This window comes from Corvus hawaiiensis, chromosome 4 (assembly GCF_020740725.1).
Source record: "Corvus hawaiiensis isolate bCorHaw1 chromosome 4, bCorHaw1.pri.cur, whole genome shotgun sequence".
In the NCBI taxonomy this organism is placed as follows: domain Eukaryota; kingdom Metazoa; phylum Chordata; class Aves; order Passeriformes; family Corvidae; genus Corvus; species Corvus hawaiiensis.
Window position 1 is genome coordinate 23450407 of NC_063216.1, and position 22788 is coordinate 23473194.

The 22788-nt window shown below is 46.8% G+C and overlaps 1 protein-coding gene across 1 annotated transcript in view; it reads right to left on the minus strand.

Annotated features, from left to right (window-relative positions):
* Nucleotides 1-921: 921 nt before the first annotated feature.
* Nucleotides 922-22788, minus strand: part of HIPK2 (homeodomain interacting protein kinase 2) — a 126957-nt gene continuing 105090 nt past the window's right edge. The window contains 8 exon segments of the mRNA XM_048300470.1: nt 922-1285; nt 1287-1478; nt 3247-3407; nt 4416-4663; nt 14398-14679; nt 17178-17354; nt 17700-17842; nt 21997-22118. Of these exon segments, the coding sequence (XP_048156427.1) occupies nt 1010-1285; nt 1287-1478; nt 3247-3407; nt 4416-4663; nt 14398-14679; nt 17178-17354; nt 17700-17842; nt 21997-22118 (1601 nt within the window). The 3' untranslated portion in view covers nt 922-1009.

A 22788-nucleotide genomic window follows, 5' to 3' on the forward strand; every position in this document is an offset into this window, starting at 1 on the left:
GTTACATGCCTATGTTATATCACTTTTCTTTGTGCAATCACATTGAGGAATAGTCTATTGGTATCGTTGAAGTTCAACACAAAAGAGTAAAAAGGGGTATGACCTGTATAGTGCTACATTCTACCGGGGCTGGGGGCAGGGGGTTTGGGGGCAGCTAAAATGTCTCCTCCTATACTAAAATGGCTAGGGATTGAAAACGAACACTTCCAAAAAAAAAAACCAAAAAAAAAAAAGAAAAAAAAGAAAAAAAAAGAAACTGAAATCCAACATACATTATTAGAGATCTTGTTTAGGAATAGCATTTCTCAGGGATTTATCCAGTGTGTTCAAGAAGAGGGAGAAACACCCCACTGCTTCTGCTCTCAACCAGTGCTGCGCAGCCTGCTTTGCCCAGGTGTGTTTAAGTTTAGCAGTGTTAGGTCCAAATTTAGAGCACTGGGACAACATTTTGTCCTCCGCCCTCAGCCTCCCTTACCCCTTTCTTTTACCATTAAAAATCCCCCCAAACCTATGTATACTTTGGGATACAAAAACTGCTGTATAAACCCTTTGAAATGCTGGATAAATCCCTAGTCCATATACCTACAGGATTAAAAACCTAATGGATTTAATTTTAGGTGTTCTGGACAACAAATTTCTAAATGTAGCTCACTATTGGATGAAAATAACCTTTAAAAGTCTGTTGGTGAAGTTCTTCAAAAGACAGGACCCGCTGAAGGGTCCTTCTGCTTCTCTCTTTCTCTCTAGTTTGGTGCAGAATGGTTGGTTCTTTGTGGTTTATTTTTTTTTCTGTTCTTTTTTTCCATTTTCTTTTTTTTTTTTTTAAATAAAAATTGTAGAATTGGTTTTCCCCCTTCTTTCCTCTTTTTCTTTTCTTCCTTAAAGTCTCCTTCGTTCAAGTTTCACATGAGCCTCCCATTGCATTGTTAGTTTGTCATGTTCTTCAATACAAAAGCGGCTGCCTCACTCCCCCCGGCATGGGTGCGTCTCTCGCTCTTTATTCCAGTGTTTAGATGTAAGGATACTGGTTGACCTTGGTGGGGCTCAGTGGGTATCCAGTGTAGACTGTGGAGGCTGGAGAAGCACTGATATAGGTCTGATGGGCAAACTGAGCCTGGTACTGACTCGGGTGGATGGTGGGCGAGGGCAGGACGCGCGGGCCCATGCTGACGGGGACCTGGTGGACGATGCTGGCGGGGTAGGTGGTGTGCTGCACCGCGTGCCGGGCGGAGCCTTGCGAGGCCACCAGGTGCGCGACGGTGCCCGTGGAGCCCAGGGCGGCGGGGGGCAGTGTATGTGTACAGGTGGGGCTGGGTGGGCAGGTGAGCAGCGGCAGCCGCGGCCAGGTGGGGATGAACTGTACCGTGGCTGGGGCTATTGTGTGGGAAAGAGTACGGGGCCTGAGCTATCGTTGGAGTGATGTAGGCTTGCTGTCTCCGGTGACTCCCTGTGCGGTCAGTCGAGATGTGCTGCTGGGCCTGGATAAAGACAGCAACAGTGATAGGCAGTTACAAGACAAGAGATGGCTCTTTACCGTCTCAGTAGTGCCTGGGAGCCTCCCTGCAACACCAGGATGGCCTCAGGAAAGTCTCCTGAGCTCCTCCCAACACCCTCAGCATCACCAGTCTTTCCCTGGAAATGAGTGACAGCAGTGGATCCCTCACAAGCCTAGGAAGACTCTGTAGTTTCATACTTTGACCAAAATGACCCCCAGCAGGTCAACAAGTCCCCCAGTTTGAGCTACAGCCTGCTGACACAGCTACCAAAAGACACAACCTTGCATGCCCAGCTTCCAAAAACATCTTCCACAAGGCCAGTTGCTCAGGCAAAACATGGTTTTTGTTAGTGAACTCTGATGACAAATTGTGGTGCACAGATAGCTCAGGGGAATGAAATTGCCTAACTATGCCTGGAACGGGCAATTTATTTTTGCTCAGTTTGAGTATTTGCAGTTAATAATTTCCTTGGTAAGTAAAAATAACCACGTTATTTTTTAAAGAGAAAACCCTCAGCTTGATTAGATCCTGCAGGTGCTGGTGACCTCATTGTCATCAGCTAAAATTACTTGAGCACAGGCAACTTCTAGCAGTAGGATGGGACCAATGTACTTTTTTTCCCATGGATTTCCTAAGTTGTTTTCTAGCATTGCACAAAAATGTAAGGAGTTTTCCCAGTCATTTGTAGTCAGAGTGTTAAGTTACCAGTAAAGTAGGAATTAGAAGACAAGAAGGAAAATGCTCCATGCTATTTCCTTCTATTCTTCCAAACCTTTTCATCCTCTTTGTAAGCACTCTCTGTGCTGCTACTGTGGTCTGAAATACAGTAGCCACACTCTTCCCCAACACTTGCAAAGAGCATCTTGCCCACTTCCTCCATTTTCACACACTTTTATTTCAAATTTGTTCACGTTTTTAAATTTCCTCTGTACCTTGAGGGAGAAGAGATATTCTTCTCCACCAAGTTATTTTTCTTTTTAAAAAATAAGTTCTGCTTATATCCAGTTCTGGATGCACACCAGCACTGTCCTCTGAGCTCTCCAGACTTTCTTCTCTTGAAACACTGAGCTGTACCCTCCCTACTCCTGTCAACTCACCTCAGGGAAGAGAGAGGCCCGAGGTGGAGGATGTGAAAAGGGCATTATTTCCTGCAGCTCCTGGGGAGCTCCCTGGAAGTTCTGATCACAGATTGTGAAACGTCCCAAGAACTGCATGCTGCCAAGAAATGGCATTTGTCCAGATCTCAGCCCAGCTTTATCAGAGGATGGATCAAACTCATTACATGAGGTCACGTATATGCAGAGAGGCTCTGCTTTGCCTCGTCCCACCTGACGGGGACTTCTCTCCCAGTCCCACTGCCAGGCTCATGTACCTTCTTCAGCTGAAGATATTCTCCCCATGGTTACTTACAGCACTGAGAATTCAGTCCTTCCTACATGCTCCTGCTCCTGCTCCACTCCTTTGTGGCTGAGCCACTGCACTTTCCCTCTCACATTATTCCCACTCACACTGTTAGACCATCGGACTCCAGAACACAGAGAAGGAGTACCCTCATCCCACTCAGGGGTGTGGTCTGCACTACCTCTCTGCCTGAGCTGGAAGATCAGGGTCTGCAGTCAAGTAGAAAGAAGTTGATCAAACTCAACACAGGGTCCAACTATCACTAGACTGGAACAGGACAGCCCATGATGGAGGAGTGGTAGGTAATAGCTGGATGATGCACCACCAAAATCAGTTTCAGTTGACTTACCTGACTTAGATTAAGAGGCTGCTGCTGCTGGAAATGTGCTCCTGGTCGCTGCTGCCTATAGGCAACGGCTCCAGACGAGCTCCCTGAAGAGTGACCGCTGGTGGAGGTCACGGTGCTGGAGGACTTGGACTTGTAGGAGGATGAGTGGTGACTGGTGGTGACTGTGCCAGGAAAGGAAACACATTTGTAGCTTACATGACATTCTTTAATTGCTCACCCTACCTTTTCCTCACCGAGTCTCCTCCAGAGCGCCTTTTGGGAGGAGACATACAACAGAAGCAGGTTAAGAAAACTCTTTCTCTCAATTAACAGAATACTTCAGCAGGGCTTGATATACACGACCAGCCTGTCATCCTAGAGGCAGACAAACGGACCTGATTAACTGCACCCAAAGCAGGTCTGGAGCAAGCTTTATAGATCCTTCAGAACCATGAGACAATGTTCTGCCAGCAGAACTGTACAATGTAGGTACAAATCCCAAGGAGAGGAAGGAAAGTATGGTGCGCACGGCCTAAAAAAGCCCTGGCTTGCCTAACGTCAGGTGAGCGGGAAGGGAGGGAGAAGGAGCTGGTGGGGAGCTCACCCTTTGAGCCTTTGTGTTCACCAGCAGCACGTCCAAAGCAAGGACTGCCAAGTAGCTCAAAGGCAACTGCTTCGGGCCAGACTTCCACCATAAAGCCCTTTTCAACACATAGTACTATCTAGCATTGCAGAGGTTCTGGATGAGCAAACCTCATCAGTCCACAATGAAGGTCCTGGGGAAATGTTCTTCCCAGAAATGTCAACAAGTTTGGATGAAAATTCACATGTGTTTTCAATCTCTTACTCATTTTAAAGTAAGCCTATAGAAAGGCAAGGCAGCAAAGGTTCACGCTTGCATTTGGATGCCTTTCATGTCAAATGTTGAGCTAAAGGCTGCATTCTGTTCTTGGGTTTGTACAGAACTAACTGGGACTGACACTTGCCCCATGACTCCTGAGTGAACCACGGCACATAATTAATGCAATATGGTTACCAAGAACAGATGTGTCACTGAGAGAAGTGCAGGAGCACAGCTTCTTTGGAAAACAAACCAATCAACCAAACAAAATGAAACTGAACAATGAGATTCTTCCAAGATAAATCATTTATTTCTTACTAATTTTCTTGACGGAAGAGGTGCAATTTACCTGGTGCCAGGCTATCGCACTCTACCAACACCTCACTGGCCTGGGTTTTCAGTGGTGGCACGATGATCGTTCGGGGGTTCCCACTGCAGTGAGTCTCTGGAACCCCTTTGGTGTCGTAGCTGTTCCCATTATTCTGCCCTGTGCGATGTTGCACGGCGTAAGGGCTGTTGTTGCTGGAGGAATCGGAGTAGGGGGAGTCATGCACGGTGACACAGCTGATGACATTCTTCCTTTGCTTGGACAAGGTGCTGCAACACAAGCAGGCAAGTGGAAAGAGTGAACGGACAATGATCAACCTGACGCCATCAGAAAGCTCTGCCCGCAGCAGACAAGGTCTGTAAGGACAAAGCACGGCCTTCAGTCCTCCGCCGGAGAGAGGCTCCTTAAGCCAAATCCCAGGCTTCAAAACTCCCTCGTTACTATTCCAGGAAAGCCTTCATGGAGGTCAAGGAGTGAGTAAGACATTGTGGATAGATCTTATATTCACACTGCTTAGAATAGCACTGAACCAGACTGCCAGATTTATTTTCAGACTGCTTTTTATGTATGTGTGCAGTAGAAGCCCAGCAGTTATACTATGCTTTGTTGCAAGTCTCACCACCCACACAAGAACGTGGCGGTTTCTCCCAGCCTTTCAGCAATGATTTAATAATAGATGCTATGACTTTTCATGCTTAAATTCCATGAATCTACAAAACACACACAATTCTATTTACTAATATGGTACAATGGACATATTCTCAAGAAGCATTTGAAAATAAGGAACAAATTACAAAGAAATGAGCAAAGTATGCAATGCTTTTGATTTTCTTTCCTTTCTCTGAACAGGCTCTGGGTCTCCTGACTCTAGTGTAGATTATCAAGGTCCTGCTGCAACTAATCTATGACATCAAAAAAGTGATTAAAAAGGAACATCAACACTTCCAAGATTAGTGCTGGAAGTTCATTAGACTAGACTGCTTGAGTACGATTGGGATTTGCTCTGCTATTGTGTCTAATTATTCCTCATGGTTTCTCCTTCCTGTTATGAGCTTGCTTAGGGAGAAAAAGAGAGAGTGAGAAAGAGGAGGGAGGAAGGGGGATGGTGAAGATTTGCTTAAATGGCTCACATCCTTGACAGTGCGCAGACCTTGACTACAGAAAATAGCTGTTATGTTTCACTGATTGCATTATGTTGTTATGGCAACTGAAGTTTTTAAAATGATGAAAAGAAATGGATAGCACATAAAAAGCTAAGTAATTAGGCTTAATGGTGGAAACAGCCCCAACAGGAACAGAAATGCCATGGAGAAAAAGGCATCTTAACTTCATGAGTGTGCAGAGAGATCTCTTTCCCATGGAGTGTCCTCTCTGTTCTCTCAGTCTGGCTAGTCCAGTCCAGTCCAGTCCAGGGAACAGCTGATTAATCTGGTCTCAAGTCTGTGACAGAGCTGTTTTTCCCCTGGTCTCAGCATCTCTTCTTGCCCAAAGAAAGGTGGAGGAGACACTGATAACAGTTTCCTTCCAAGGACATTGTTTGCCTTATTTATTTTTCGCAGTTCTAAAGGAGCACTAGTGGGTTCCCTTCACCTTGCCCATCCCAAAGTCTCTCTGCCAGCATTCACAAACTGCAACTCACCATGCATCGGGGTTGAAAAATTATTTTCTTTTCCCTTTAAAGAACAGCTTGGGGTGCTGCATTCACAAACAAGTTCTCATCACACAGATTTTCCCTGGGCTATCATCACAAGATCCTGGTGTGCCCCGAGGAGGACAAAAGACCATGTTGTTCTACTCACAGTGAAAAACACAACTTGAGAGGCCCCTGCCATCCTAAAAGATTGTCAGTTGAAACAGGGCACATGATAGAGAAGGAGAGGGAGCTATTGCACAGCAGTTGGAAAGCAATCCTTCCAGGGGCAGGGATGGATGAAAAAGGAAAATGTACAACAGCAAACCCTCATATTCTGGCTTTTCATGAGGAGCTGGAGAGCACTGGATTAGAAATGGAAAGAGCAGCAGAGTATCTTAGATGGACAATGACTATGTGTAAAGAAAGATGTTGCAGTTTGGATATGCTGCTACGAAAGAAGAATATTAAGCCAATAAAAATGACTAATATTGCATCAATATTCCCCTCTCCATCAGTAGAAAGGCCTGTAATCACACATTTATGAGTATCCACGCTGCTTGCCCTTTGCAGCTACCCTTGGCTGCCAGTTGGGAAGAGAGATATATTCTTTATCTCTGACAGTTATTACATTTTATAAAGAAAAATCAAGTCACTAAAGAGTTTTCTGACAACTGATAAGGTCTAACTGTTCTTTTACAGTCCCTTCCTGATCTAAGTGGCTGAGCTGCTGAACTGGAAATACTTGCTCTCAGCTGACAATTGACATGAGAAGGCTGAGCTGTAGAACTGGACGGGTAATTTTCTGTGTAATCTGTGCTATTTATTGTTTTAGTTTGGGCATATTTTTCACCAGTTTGATTGAGGGCTTGTCAAAGCAGGTACCCTGGGAAGTCTTCTCCTTCAAAGTGTTAAAGCTCCTTGGCTACAATAAAAAATTCAAGTATAACTGTTTGGTTAAATAAATAAGTGACCCCAAACCCTTCCAGAGAAAGGGACCATATCAGGGTAGTAACTCATTTCATGGATGGGAATCTGAAAAGCACCAGAGTTATGGTCCTGCCAGGCCTTATGCAAGTGCTCAGCACTGCTAATACATGTCATCTCCCAAAGTCAACTGGACTATTCCCGTAACAGAGTTAAAGCCCATGGGTAAATATTTGCAGGATTGGGGCCCAAGCGATCAGCCTCTTGATTCAGCAGGCTGCATCATTTCAAGTACATGAGGAGTCCCACTGTAAGCAGCTGGATTTCTGTCTCTAGGAAAGGTAACAACTGTGGTTAATGTTACAGCAGGCAGAGAAGTCAGTTTGGTCTAATCACACGTGCCAAGAGCTCAGCACCTGCTGTATCAGAGCCTGCCCCAGAGATGAAGGGTGGGAATTTCAAAAACATCAAAGGCCCAACTCATGCTGAAAATCATACAGTTTAAAGATACACTTTAATCCAAAATGGAGGCGTTTGAAAATTCAGCCCAGCAGTTAGCATTCCCCCTACTCAGAGTCTTCTTGCTAGCCAGCAGCTTTCCTCTTTCCAGCTCCCTCTAAGGACTCACTCAGCTGCTCGTCCCACCTCTCAGTAACCCAGGAGTTATCTGCGTGAGGCCCAGGCTGATGGATCGCCTTCCCTGCTCACAAACTATCAGGACTGAGAGCTTTTACCTGTTGACACAGCACTTGCCTACTCAGCAAGCTTACTGTATTCCTATAACTCAGCCACAGCTTTTGGGGATGTTTGTGCTTACACAGAAAAATACTATTAAAAGTCTTGCCCCCTTCCTATTAAGCTCTCTCCAAGCCTGGTAATTGCTTTCCCTCCTGCATGCACAGAAGCGGCAGCAAATGTGATTTAGTAGTTTGGGAAGTCGCTCTGTGTTCCTGGTCAGCTCGTGTGCCTGCCTGCATTATGTGGGGAGGTATATTTTAATTCTCCAGAGGAGGGACAGGGGAAGACTGGTGAAGTGGCAGTGAATCCATCTACACAGAATGAAAAACACTGAGCCAGGAAGGCTTTTTAACCCTTACTGCCAGGGTTTGTGTCCTCCTTTTCGGAACAGCAGATAAAATAAGCATTGCTTTGTACATTTATTATTAGTTTGTGAGTAGTATCCCCTTCCCACCTGGTCCTAAAGAGCTTATCCCCAAACTTGGACCCAAACCAATTCCTGTCTGTCCATTGTGCAGACACAGAGCATGACCATGCCTTTTAAGTAGAAGTGGGTTTTGGAGATGGCTCTCATCACATAACCTTCGTGAGTGCACAGCAGAGATGGATGTGGGTCCCTATTCCCTCCAGCAAGGAGAAGTCTGATAGAGGAAAGGGAAGGAAGGCAGTCTGTGCACAGGCACCCGGCAAGAAACTAAGGTGGTCATCTGAGATACTGTTAATGGCAAGGTGCTGAAAGGCAGATGTTGAGAACAAAAAGTGAGAGGAAATTCAGAAAAAGAAGATGCTGAACTAGGTGTTAAAACAATGCTGAATCCACCTCAATAGCCAAGGACAAGGAGACAACAACTCCTGTAACAATGCAACTTGAGATGATTTTCACTTGCTGAAGGCCCAGCCCAAAAGCTTGGTATGTGGCAGCGTTGCAGGAACAGATCTTTTTTTCCCTGAATACCTCGAGTTACAGCAGAATCACAGAAAAACCAAATGGTGTCTAGTGGGAGCAATTCTTCAGTGCGTGGTTCACTCCAAGAGCTACAAAACCTTTCAGTGCTGCTGACACTGTAGCAACAGTCTTTTAGCTCTCAAGGTCACCAGCTTGGCCTTCCGGCCTGGAGGATGAAGGCAGCCGTCGCACAACTGTGCCTTTGAACTGGTGTGCATATACACCAGGGCATGTTAGCTTTACCTCACATTGCAAAAACTCTGTTCCAGGTCTCTGAAAACTTAATAACATGTAAGCCTTTTAGGTTGCTGCTTCAGAATAATCCACCTATTCTAGGAAAGCATCGAGTCAGCCAACAAAAACTCACACCACAACTGCAATCACTCTCCTCATGTTGAAATCTTATGCCATGCATAGCTCAGTGTTGGGAACGTGCCCCCTCTCTTCAGCTCAGCCTCCATCCTGACCTGTTAATCTGCTCTCACCTTCTTTGTGAATTTGTGATGGTAAGAAATATTTATCAAGTACTACACTGAGGCCATTTTATTAGGCTATACAGCATGTGTCGTTGCTATTTAAGTCATATAAACTGAATTGCTTAGCAAGTTGTAAAGGTCCTGCTGCTGAAGGTCTGCTGACAGAGCTACTGTCTATCTCTGTAATTTTAAGTATTAGCTGCATGTCAGTGTCTTCTGGAGATGGAAGGCAGCAATCTTTTTACCAAATGACTGTGGTTAGTCAGTGTATTGCTATGCAGAGTCAGTGCATTACTATGCACAGCAGAACACAGCCACAATAGGCTAGATGTCAAAAGAGAATTACAAATGGTGTTTTGCCCCTCACATGTGCACATCAGCAAGTTGACAAAAACACCTGGTTTGTGCCTGCCAGCAACTTCTGTGTGTAAGGCTTCTGAAGTGGGCTCCACCACCACTGCATGACATGAACAAGGTGATTAACAACCCACACCAGCTTACGCTCTGTTATAGAGCCGAGACTCACACAGAGACTACACCACAGAGCTTCCCATCTTAAGAGGGAAAACCCCACAACCCTGCAAAGATTTTGTGCCAGTGAACATGGTCAATGAGGCAGTTCCTCAACATGCCGACACAACAGCAGTGGTCAGTCTGCCTTGCCCAGAAAGACAGTGATAAATGTCAGGAAGCCATGGAAAACCAAGGTGGAGAGATGTTACCTATGACACCAGCACAGGTAGTGGGGAACTGAGGGGCTCTCCTGCCTCTTTGGAAGCATCCCCAAAGCCACCCAGCTGAAGGCCACCATTGTATTGTTTCAAGGAGAGTCATGTTTTCCTTGGCTGCTGCACTCATTGCTTGGAGAGGAAGTCATCTAGGCACATCACAACAGTCATGTCCACTGCCCTTCCTTCCATCCCTTCCTCCTGCCATGCTCTGCAATGCATGGATGCAGAAACGTCCCTAACTGGACCACCAGTGCAGCCCAGTGCATCCCTCCCCAGGACCTTGCATGCTCTCTCTCCCCACCACAATTCCAAGGTGCCTTTGTGCCTCTCTGCTCTATGTCTCAGCTCTTGCTTTATTTCTCTCCACTTCTAAGCTTTAGAAATATTTAATCAAGGGAGGATTTAAATTTAAACCAGTGCAGCAGTTGAAGCTGCATGCTGGGAAGTACGTAACCCCTACCACGTGCTACTCACTGTGTGCTCCAACCACTGCGACTGCACTTGCACTATCAGTCAGCTGCTCTGTCCACTAGACTTTCTTGCAAGAGCAAGTAGAGAAGCTAAAAAGGAATAAATTTAAAAAAAGAAATATCAATCTACTTTCTGTCTCGCTCTCTTCACACTGCTTTACAAGTAACAGTTAGACCTAATACCTCCTATTCAGAATAAGTCACGGGGTTATTACCTTACAGCACAGCACTGGAAGTCTCTCTGCCCGATGAAATCTCCCTGTAAAGGACGCTGAGAGTGTACAAGCTCATGAAACAAACAGGGTGACAAAATAGTTTCCTGTTCATATAATGCTCTTTATAAGCAATTTTCCCCCCTGCTGTTCTATGGGACAAAATATCACACGCAAAAGTTTGTGAGCAGCAGAATCCAGGTAAAAATGGTTCCATTTGGTAAAAAGGTTCCCTTTTTATTTTGACCATTTTAATTTTATTTTCCTATTATTTACTTATATTTTGAAGAAACAAAACCCTCCATTAAACCAGAAAAGAGAAGTCTTCTCCTTAGTTAGTTAATTCCCTGACACTTTCTTCCCTTAAACAAAGGTCAAAACCTTTTGCAGTTTTGAAGCTCTTCCAGATTTCACTGTGTCGAGGGTATTACTACAAAAACCTCAATGCAGCCAGCAAAAAACCCTTGGTTTTGATGAACTTACTTTTCTAATCAGGAATTTGCCCCCTGCAAAATCTCTGGCCATCTCTCTGAGGATGGGCCCTGCTGAACTGTAGCTGAGGCTCCTCCTCGGTGACTGTGCCTTAGGCACGGGGCTGGGGCCCAGTAGATGGCCCCCTTTGACAAGGCTCCACCGAGCAGGTCCTCCAGAGCTCATCTCACGCCACCTCCCCAGCACCTCTACCCAACAGGAGCCCAACATTTTCAGATGACTATAGATTTTATAAAGGTTACACCAAACTACCGTCATCAACAGTGCAAAACGAGCAATGTGCTGCCCTGCCTTCCTGATCAGCTGGTATTTCATAAACACATAACATAACACTTCCTACCCTTCAGTAGGAAAAGGAAAATTCTACTCACATCACAATCAATTTTTCAGATTTTTCTTTCACCAATAAAAAATGTGCATTCCCTGTATGAGAAAAGCTCTCCCTGCTGCTCTGGTATTGCAGAAAGGCTTTCCTTTCGGAGCAAATCCAAGTTGTAGGGCTCCTTTACTGCATCAGCAGTATCAATTTTTACCAACATTACCAGTACTTCTTAAACTGAGACTGACGAAACTCTTACACCACCAAAGGATCTACTTCTCACAACCAATCTCTCTTCACTGAGGAATCAATAAAATAAACATTTTTAGTCTCACAGGTCACAGGGCAATTTCTAGCCCTGTAAGAAGTAAAAGAAAGAAGTGCTGTAGCAAATTGAGGAGCTGATTCAATGACAGCGAAGTTAATGCAAAGTTACCACTGTTATCAGTAAGATGTGATCAGGCAACTACCTTTGATCTGTCAAATGCCCTATGATTTCTATATTCTAACCTAGAAAAAGCTAATGTTTCTAGGATGTGAAAAATAGCACGTTTCAAGTGATTCCTTATTTTTCACCCCCACACCACAGCTATTGCCCAATATGGTAATATTTGCATATATGAGCCAGACAATGCATTCTTTGCATGGTTCCATTTTCAACTTGGATCCTGAACCTTTCGGCACTGATTACAGTAAGCACATACTTCACTGTCACTCCCATTTTTCTTGGAGCCAATAAAACAGGCAAGTAAGAAAACTTACAGGCACTTCCCTGAATGAGACAAATTTTGAATGAGAAAGACTTCATCAGGGACAAAGTCCACTGGCATTAAATGCTGATACAGCTCCTTGACTGGAAGCTACACTCTCACTCCAACTGAGAATCCAGTCTTAACATCTACCCACGTCAAAAGGTACTGAGCAAATTGATTTTGCTCTCCTGGAGACTTTCACCAAAAAATTCTCATTCTGGCCATGCTGTTTTCCACCTATGTCTCTGCCTCTAATTCTCTATTTGCTCTGGTTACATCTGCACAGGCAATTTAACTCACTCGTATCCATGCAAAAGGTCTCTACGTGGCTCAGAAGTTAAATCTAGCTCTTAAGCTCTGGCCTTTCTGGAATGCTGGCACCCTGGCACTCTATAGATATGCCATATGGATACAAAAAGTAGCCAGGGATCTGATCCCAGGCAGGAACATGTCCGGAATATGCTTTAGTCATATCAAAGCCAGTTTGTTTATGTAAGTCTGGCTCCCAGGACAACTTTCCAAGCCCTTCGGCAGACCCAAATCTTTTAATACTTCAAACTCCCAACTTGATTTCCAGACATGCTCCTAAACTTTGTTCTGCCTGTCTTCCTGGAGAGGTGCTGAGTGAAGAAACTGGTCAGATGGCAGTGAAGTTGAAGCAGAGGAGACAACCATTGGCTGAAGTGGCTGCAGTATCCCAGCTCTTTCCTTCACCCCTCTCTGGACCCAAGAATGACACCCAGATGGTAAGTTTAAGGATTTGCACATAATGTCCTGAAGTCTGGGATCAGCACTGTGGGTAAACATGCTTTAAAAGAGCTCCCACGACCCCTGAGTTTTCACCATCTCTTTTGTCTTGCCCTTCCTTTCCCACAAGAGCCCTGGAAGAAGGGGCTTCTTATTTATAGTCCCCCTGACTTTCACACTGGTCTTCATGCAACTCCTCCTGGAAACATGCTTTCTACCCCCATCTAAGTAAGGGAAGTTGTAGAAATTTTAAATTTTTTTTATTTTTAAAGTGAAATAGGTTAGGCTGTCCTGTGAACCACTGCATTCATGGCAAGGCTGACTCTGAGAGGCACTAAGCTCTTGCTGCCCAGTGGAGTTCACTAGCATGGAGAGAGGAATGGAAAGCAGCAGTGGCTGTTGGGAGGCATGCTGAAATTCCAGCCTGGATGCCTGAATCATATGGCTTTTCTTTACAGATTTTTAGCTCCTGAAGGCCAAATGTGTCTCGTCTGTTCTGTGCACATTTGCAGGCTTCACTTACCACCAGGCTGCAAAGATGCAGAGACACAGAGAGGTATCTCTGGTGATTAAAGGAAAATCTACCATGGAACGTGTTCTAAGTAAGTGAAAAATAATAATCTCTTGACAACACTGGAAGGATAAGGTTAAAAGTTTCCTACCTGAGTTACCAATATAGAGATGGTCTAATTATTCAGCTGTTTGCAAAGCTACTTCTCTACATCTTACAAAGCAAAGCGATGTCTTGTGACTGGCATCAGATGGGAAACCCAGAGCACTTGCATGTGATGAAAGGTGCTGAAAGGACAGTCCTAGAAAATTAAGTCCTTTCTGATCCACAAGGGATGATCAGCAGTGGCAGCAGTCCTGGGCCACGCTGTTCACTTGGATAAGTTAAGTCTCTGAGGAGCAAACTCAGCCACCACTTTCTAGCCTCATCTATACCCCTCTGCAGTGTCAGACAAAAAGCGGTTTCTGCCACTTTTATGATAGTTCAAGGATATTTTGGCAACACAATCCGGACTGAGCAAACCTCTTGCAATATATTTATCATTGTTGAGTGTTTATGACAGAACCATTGTTTTTGAGAGCTTTTTAAAGAAAAGTATTACATATGGAAGATGTCATTTAAGGCTCTTTACAGATGCCTGGATCACTTAGAAAGAGAAAAGGCAAATTTAAGGTCCCTTCCTTCCAAGCCCTTCTTTCTGTCTTTGTTTTAAATATATGTCTCACTTACAGAGGCTCATCACCACTATCTAAAGTCTCCTTTCCACAAAAAGGAGATGGAGAAAACTGTTCTTTCCTCTTACAGATGAGAGACCATGGTATGGAAAAGACTACTACACTTCTCCAAGGTCACACAGCAAATGTAAAGCACAGAAGGGAGCATCACCTGAATCTGTAGAGTCCTCAGCTGGTAATTTTCCTCACAAATCAAAGACAACCGGGCTGCTGAGACCCAAACGTACCTCCTGGAACCCTACAACCTGCAACTCCAACCCTTCTACGCCCCTCACTCCTTCTCCTGCACCCAGAGAAGAGCAGAGAACTCCTGCTCACCTGGTGGGTGCATGCTTCTGCTCTTCCTCTTCATCCGTGTCGCTGCTGATGGTGATGACGCTGACGGCGGGGCTGGGGGTGTCGGGGATGACGATCGTCTGCCGCTGCCGCTCCCGCGTGCTGCTCGTGGCCACGTCGCCCCAGCCGCACGTGACCGAGGTGCTGCAGGCAGGGCTGTTGTGCACCATGGCACAGCGGGGAGGGGTGTTCTCCTTCACTCGTTTTGACCGCTGGGGCGAGCTGATGGACTGAGAGGATGAAACTTCATAGGTGGATGCATTTCTGGAAAGGGGAAGAAGTGTTAGTTGGTTAAAACTCTGTATGCTTAAGTCGCCCGTTGCCATGGATTGTGAGTCCTGGTCTCTGATTCAGTAGGACTGGGTTATGGAGTCTGGGAAAACTGCAAAATTGGCAGAGTCACTTCTTCAAAGAAGACAGTGCCTTGCATGACTTACTCATATAATTGGCTGAAAAGTAGTTTCTTTTAGTAAAAAAATTTAAATTTGTTTCCCCTAGAAATTTCCATATGAGAACTGCTGCCTCTCAGGAGTTTGCACTGGGAGGGTGAAGGCCAGTCACTCCACCCAGACATACAGAACAAAGGCAGGCACAGCACGGCTGACACAGGAGGAAGAGCCACCCAAATGATAATCTCTTTCTCCTGTATCCTGCATGGATGCATCGTGACCAGATATTTTTTGGCCAGAAAAAAACTAGAGCTAAAATTAGAATTTGTTGTGGAAAACAACAATCACTTATCAGAAAAACTGCTCTTTTTAAACAGAAATGAATTGCTGTTTAAGAATCTTTTTCAATGAACTTTCCTGCTCCAGACTTTATCCTCTAGGATGTGATGTCCCATGGATGAAAGCAGGCAGATGGGAGGACATATACTCAGTTTTATTTCATTCCCATGTGAAGCAGCATACAACATATATAAATCAGGAAGAAATACACAATATATTTATTATACAGTAAAGAAACATTCCCAGTCTTCCTATTTCAGCTTACCCGCCTGACCAGTTGGAAAAGGCCCACTTGGATCAGGGATCCAAACACACCCCTATCTGCCAAACAGTGCAGTGTGGGTCTACAGATGGGGTTATTTACCAAAGCACACTGACTGAAGCCCATTTCACTCATTTCCCACACTTCCTTTCTTGGTTGTGTTTCTTTTCGCTACTGCAGAACATCTGGAGATTCAAAAAGGAAGAAAACCTTAAAGTTCTGGTTTTGTTCTACAGTGGGGCCTGGGCTGCGTGTTCAGCCTGGCCTGAAAGCTAACAAAAGGAATAGGTGGCATCCATCAAAAGGAAGTCACCCTGGCAGTATATCACACTACACCAACTTACACAGGCTCTTTTGCATAACAAATGGCTGCACAGTAGCATTCAAAGTGGTTTTTGAATACCAATGAGCAGCGTGGAGTACCCTCCTCTCGAAAAGGAGCATGGTTCCTCATTTGGCACAAAAAGAGTCACAGTCAATGAATTTGTAGAAACCGTTTGCTCGGAGAGTGCCCCCATTCCTCCTGAACACCACCACCCCGCCCTAGAAGTGACGGGAGAGGGGAGACCCTGCACAGGCACACTGGCTGCAACAGGCACTCTCTTTTGCTGGCTTGCTGGGGACAGAGCTGCCTCTCTGTGTTATGAATAGACTAAGACAGCTGGAGCCCACCCAAAGTAAATCCAACATTAGAGACCAGATAAATGGGAAGGATTTAAATAGTGGCCTCTTGAGTCAAACTGGTTGCGAACTCAAAGCCCCTCTGGCCCCAGTCCAGTCACCCAGGAAAGCCACAAGCTCAAGTTTTTGCCACTGCACAAGTGGTGACGCCTTTTGGTTCTCTCCCCTTCACTGTTTTGTGGTTTTTTCATTTAAAAAAGAAGTGTGATAGTTGCACAGCCCAAAGGACCTTCTCCAGAAAAACTGTGCATACACCTTGAACAGCCTTGTCCTCTAAACAAGATTACAGTGCTGTGACAGGTACTGCAACGATCTTACAATCTGAGCTGTGCAAGAAACCCCAGACTCCTCCTTCCAGAGCCAAATGGTCCTACCAAGAGATGACAGATTCTAGACTGCCCAGTATGAGATATCCTTATAAAATGCTCCCTGTTTTATGCTGCCGTGATTATAATAAGGCCAGGATATAATAATGGGTATCTGTTGCTGGTGTGGACTGTTGAAGACAGGGGCTAATGATCTATGTTAGAAGCTAGAGAGCTCAGGTGGCCTAAAGCCACCCCACTCCTCCACTCCATGTGGCCATAAAGCTCAGGAGACTGGTCATCACCCCATTGCTTTTGAAAGGGCAGATCTTGTGTGTGCACATCAGGCACATGTTCCTGAAGATGCAGCCCCCTCAAGGTGCAAACACTGCACCTCAGCAATGTTTCTTCCAGATGATGTGGGAAGAAAAGGTGTGGCAACTGGGCACTGTGCCACACCGACCTGAGAATATGGTTACATTTTTAAATCGTGGTGACTACAGGGCCTCGGGTAACTGCAGCAGTGTAACAAACTGTATGAACAGGGCCTGAGCCTCCCATCCTGCATCTTCTCCCGCCACTAACTCCCACACAAAACGATGCTCACTGTGTATATAACACACCTGACTACCTCCTGGGTACCGAAGAGATGAGGCAGCGAAGAGCCCCATCATAAAATGTGTGATCTAATCCCCCACAGGCATCAGCGAGCACCTCCCTCACCAGCACGCCGGCGTGGCGGGGCCGCAGTCGGAAGCACCCAGGCGGGGAGCCCCCGGCACTCACCGTGGAGCTGACTGGTGCTGCTTGCTCTTCCTGGCGGAGGTGGCGGCGGGCGGCTGGCGCATGACGTGAGCGACACCCACGTTGACGGGCTGGGCGGCGGGCAGGGCCACGTGGCTGGCCAGCAGCGTGGGCTGCTGCATGATGGGGTTGTAGTGGCTGCCGTGGGCGTGCGTGTTCCTGCACAGCGGGGACACAGGCACACGTTTAGAATGCAACCGGCGGCTCCTCAGCAGGCTCTTCCACAGCCTCCCACCGCCCGTCACCGAGGTGCCCTCTCCTCCAGGGCCTGCTGGACTCCCAGGATGGAGCGTTTTCCCCAGGGAACAGACTGAAGGAGTGGTGTGGGCACAGCATTCCACTCCGAGGGCATGGAGCAGAGAAGTCTCCCATAGCTCTCAGACAGTGGGATCACAGGCTGCAGCCCTTCTCCTCTCAGCCCTGTAGCCTCACAAGACCCCAGCCCTCATGCCTCCTCCAGCACCTGTGGGTACTTTAGGGCACCTCCAAACACCTCCAGTTTACCTCCAGTCTGCCAGCGGTTGGGTGCCTGCCATGGACTCTGGGATGACGGTCGCGTGCTGGACAGAAGTGTGGGTGGCCACCCCGGTCAGCTGCTGCCAGGCGGGAGGGAGCAGGATCTGCTGAGTGCCACTGGGCCATGCTTGCTGTCAGACAGAGGGAAAGCAATTTCTTAACAAAAGGGATCAAGCACGGAACACGAGCGATGGTCCATGCTCAGCTGGGGCCCCTAATAATGATCATGGTCATACTACATAGCTCTTACCACCTTTCAGTCACAGATGACAAACACTGTTAGGAAACCACAGCAAAAGCAGGAATAGTTATTAATATAGAGAATGCAAAGGAGGGGGCAAAAAAATCCCTGCCATACAAAGCAGCAGCTGTGTTTTAGGTTAAACTGGGAATGGAAGGGATCAAAACTTGTTGGCATTTCAACCCAAACATCAAATTTTTTAGCACCGTCTAATTTTGGATCCCTAGATCATCTGGGCACTACTGGCTCCATTGTTAATTTCCCCTTTCTACAGCCAGCTTACTTTCTCAAATAATGCACAGCTACACATTGCATGCCTGTCCTCTCCACGTGTTCTGCAGCTTTTACCCCCCCCTTAGAGGGAGGAAAATCTCTGCCTGTGAGTTGAGCCATCATTCTGCTATGCAATCACCCCTCCAGCTGTGCTGCCACAGGCATGACTCAGGTTGTCCTGCTCCAGTGACTCCACACAAGTCAGATGGTTGTTTTTAGAACTTGGGAAACTTTCTTTGCTATGTGCTGCCTGAACGTGGCTCTGGCAGCTTTTCGCTGCTGGGCTGAGGAACTCAGGGGTATGAGCTGCAGCCCACCTTAGTCCTAACCTGCACTACTGTACTGGACCTGTGTTGTGTTATCTCACTGCTCCAAGGAGGCTAAATTTGAGGGGAGGCTTCCTCCAGGCATGCATTTATCCCCTTCCCTATCCTCACAAGGATCAAGGCTGCTATAGTGAGGCCTCTCAGCAACATCTGCAAAGGATGGAGAGTCACAAGGCTCCTGAGAGTCCTTCATTTAGGGAGCCACAACCATGGACTGGTGCTGCTTGGAGCAGGCAAAAGGACGAGGCAAAGGCACAAAAAGATCAGGGAGGAAAAAAGCCTTCTTATTATTCTCTTTTCTTTTTTTACCTCAGCTTTGCTTTAAAAGAGGAGACTAAACTACTGTTGGCAGTCAATCCCAGGGGACTACCTGGATTTACTTGCAGACAAAACTGCTTCCTCCCTTTTCAGGAAGGGAATGGAACAAATCTAAGCTCCTTGTCCAACTGCAGTGCATAAATTTAGATGCAGTGTCAGGGCCTAGGCACAAATTCCTCACTTATTAGGTAAGGACCACTGAATCATTTAATCTGCAGATAAGACTTGTCTAGGCTGATCCACCAGCACAGTGTGCTGTGCTTACACATGGAAGGCTTGTGCTGGCAGCGGCAGCCCGGTCCCAGTTAGTGCATTACTACAAAATTTTGCTGGAGTGGTGGAGCAATGCTCTGGCCCTTGTCCTCAGGAGCTGGTAGGTCCCCTGGTGTGACCGAGCTCGTGCTCCGGATATAGAACAGAAACAACTAATGGAATAACGTGTTTGTTTTGAAAGCCAGTGGCAGGATCTCTGTGGGAAGTGTTGTTGGGAAGGAGTTAAAAGGAGAGAAAATCCAGAATCCAGGGTGTTATTCAAGGACAAGGGGACAGTTCTGGGTCACACCATGGAAACCTGCCAGAAAACTGTACAGCTTTGCCTCTTTTGAGATCTGAAGCCGCAGTGAGGTATTAGTAAAGACAGGATCAGTCTCCTTTCACTGGCCTCTGTGCATACAGTATGTGGACCACACTTGCTTGAGAGGGTGAAAAGAGACCCAGAGAAGTTACAACCAAGTTACTTTAGCCACTGACCCTGCATCTTGCAGCCTGCTTGCTCTGTCTTGCACTGCCTAGCTCCATGCCACAGGCTGCAGACACACAGCTGCCAGAGATGATGCTCAAGCTCTGTCAGTGCCTCTGCCCTGGATCCCTTGTCCGGGACACCTGGTCTTGCACAAAATGCTCAGGAAGAACCTGATGCCACCTGCACTGAGATGCAGTAAGGCTTTACCAGCCACAGGCATCCTGAGGAGGGCAAGTACAGAAACCTGTGCCATGTGCTGGACAGGGGAGAAAGCCTGATGGCACTACACAGCTCTGGGAGAGCAAGGAGTAGCACCATGCCTGATCAGTGGGACAAATAAAGCAGGGGACAGACAGAAGTGGGCTCTGGAGGTGCTGCACTCTCTGCTGGGGCCAGTCCCTCTTGCAGTCGCAGCAGTCACACAGCCCAGGCTGAAGAGCATTAGATAAGCAGCTGTGCATGAGAGGAACAGCTCTCTGCTGGGAGAGAGACACGCAGCCGCCGAGATCAGATGTGACTACAATGCATCACAAAGAAGCTGTGTTTTTCCATTCAGAAAAACTGGAATTGGGTACAGATTTGTTTATCAGACCAGCTGCTCAGCCCGAACCGAGCGAGGCCCACGGACACCAGATGCCAGTGGCATCAATCAGAGCGCCCTGCCATCAGAGACAGCTCGCATTTCTCATTGCGCGAGACAAACAGGCACAGCAACAGGCACACTGCCGCTCTTGGATTACATCAAAAAATTAAAAATCTATGCAAGTGGCATGTTTCTGTTTTGCAGAAACAGCCAGAATTCCCCTTTGGAAGTGACAGCGAATGAAGCGTCAGTAGAAAGTATGAAAGGAGGAGCCCATGAAGTGGGTGTTCAGAGGCAGCACTGCTATTGGTAACCTGTGGGCAGGAGGGTGCTCAGGAGGAGCTTTACTACCAAGCACTCCTCACTTGCATAGAGCCCAACGAGACCACCACGAGAAGAAAGAAGGAGCAGGAGGTACTGAGATCTTTCAGGACCCTGCTGTCTTTGAGATGATTCAGATCCAACCCTCACCTCTTCAAGCCCCAAAGAATAGCACACCACAGGAGGCCTGGCAGAATGGTGGGGGCATGTAAAGCTCTGTGACCTCCTTTGCTCACTGCCTTGGCTGACTTCTTGCACAAGCAAGAGGTGCCAGCCACTGAGCCTGCACAGACTGCTCCTTGCTTTGCCATGGCTTTTGTTCCCCTGCCTCTTAGGCTCTCCTTTCCTACCAAACAAGGGAGGTGGCCCATGTCAGCTGTTAAAACAGGCCGCAGTAGAGACCGGTTTGATGTTTCAGACAGCTCTCTGACAAAGGCTCTGCTACTGGGAAGGGGCAGGGCACACTAGCTGATGGAAACCACACAAGCTGCAAGTTGCATTTTGATCTGTCTTCACCAGATAAGTGTGACTGGCAGCTGGCAAAAGAAGGCAATAGCACCAACAGTCTTACCCCAGCAGTGCAATGCACAGGCGTAAACCCTGAAGTCTGCTGGTACCTGACTGCATATGAACCTGCTGGCATGGAAGATCAAACAAGCCTGAGACAGAGACATGCCTTTGTAACTAGTAACTGGTCATCTTTTCCAGGTTGCACAACTTAGTCTTAAGTATAGTAAGGGCTTTTTTCCCCCTGTCTGGTATCAGCATGGCACCAGTCCAAAAACAGTCGGGGCAGATTCATTGAAGCCAGCACAAGGAGGAATGAACTGCTCCTCTGGTCTGAGGAGGTGGGGTACGCCTTGTGGATGTGCATGTGATCAGTAGCACCCATTCCTGTTTGGTTTTTTCTAGGAGGAACCATGCTTTTCCTGTGAGAACATTTCAGACAATTGTGCCAATAAGAACTGCTGACAAGGAGAGCTCCTTGAGTGTGGGGCTCTTGCCTCTGCCTCCTACATCTCTCTCATACCTCAAGAGCAGAGGTGCAGCTCATAAAACAGAACAGTGAAAACCTAAAGCATGAAAGATATTTATCAGCAGCATGGAATTCAATGCAACTCCTGGCTGCAAACTACCCCCAAGATTACAAGTTCAGGAGGATGCAAGAAGGTTATTGTTGGTCTCTTCTCAGCTGAGGCCTGACACTGCTTTCTCTGAGGCTTTCCCACTGATTCCAGTAGAAAAGCAGAAGGAAAGAAGGTTTTTCCAGTGGCTTTCACAACTCTGACATAGTCTTTGAGCAGAACAATGAGCTGGGGGAGATTTTGACATTTCAGAGAAAGCTGCAGATCCACGTGCAGCTGCCCAAGTCTCTGAACTGCACCACAGAAGGCCCTCAGAGAAAGCTTCTCTCCTCAGCCTCCAAGAGCTAAACACCACAGCAATTACCTGCTGAGCTCGGTGCCTTTAGAATTGCTTACCTGTGCGAGGAGTCCTGGCTGGATCTGAAGAGGCTGGGCCCCAGGAGCCTGAGTGACAATGGGAACGGCGTTCTCCATCCGAACCGAGTACCCAGCGTGCTTCGAAGGCGAGGCTTGTAACCCTGTTCCACCAGCACAGAAGGTACAGCATAAGCCACCAGCAGCATCGCCAGGAACAGGGGCTGGCTTTCAGAGATGCCTAAAGGCACTCACTGATGCCCACTTAAACTGCAGTGCTCAGACCCTCTGAATAATCAGCTGTCAGAGTGCCACATGTTCTACCCTGGCCCAAAGATGTCCATCAAATGTTCACAAACATGACACGTGTGTATAAGGGCGCAGAAAAGACATTTCCAAAGGCACTAAGGGACTAACTGAGTTCATATTTTTAGGGCACCTCAAATGCACAGGAAATATTTCAATACAGTGTGTACAGGGAAAAAAGGAAAAGAGGGGAGTGAATGGCTTTTCTTCCCCATATTCTCTGGTTTAACAACAAGAAATGCTCTTTGTCAGCCAAAACCCACTGCTATGTGAGAATGCTCTCTTTACACCGAAGTGGGATGGGGATCCAGAACTCCATACTCCCTCAGCCTTGATGGGGACAGGTGATCTTCTCTCGCACAGTTTCTTGGGACTCATATTTAAAAGGCCCTAGCACACCCCAAACTCCAATCACTACTGACTGAGCCCCACATGAGCCTAACTGAGCTGGAGGACGCTTCCCTCTCCAGCACCTCAGTGCATGGCACAGTCTGTGCTGCCTCCTCCACTTCAGAGCCTTCTCAAGGC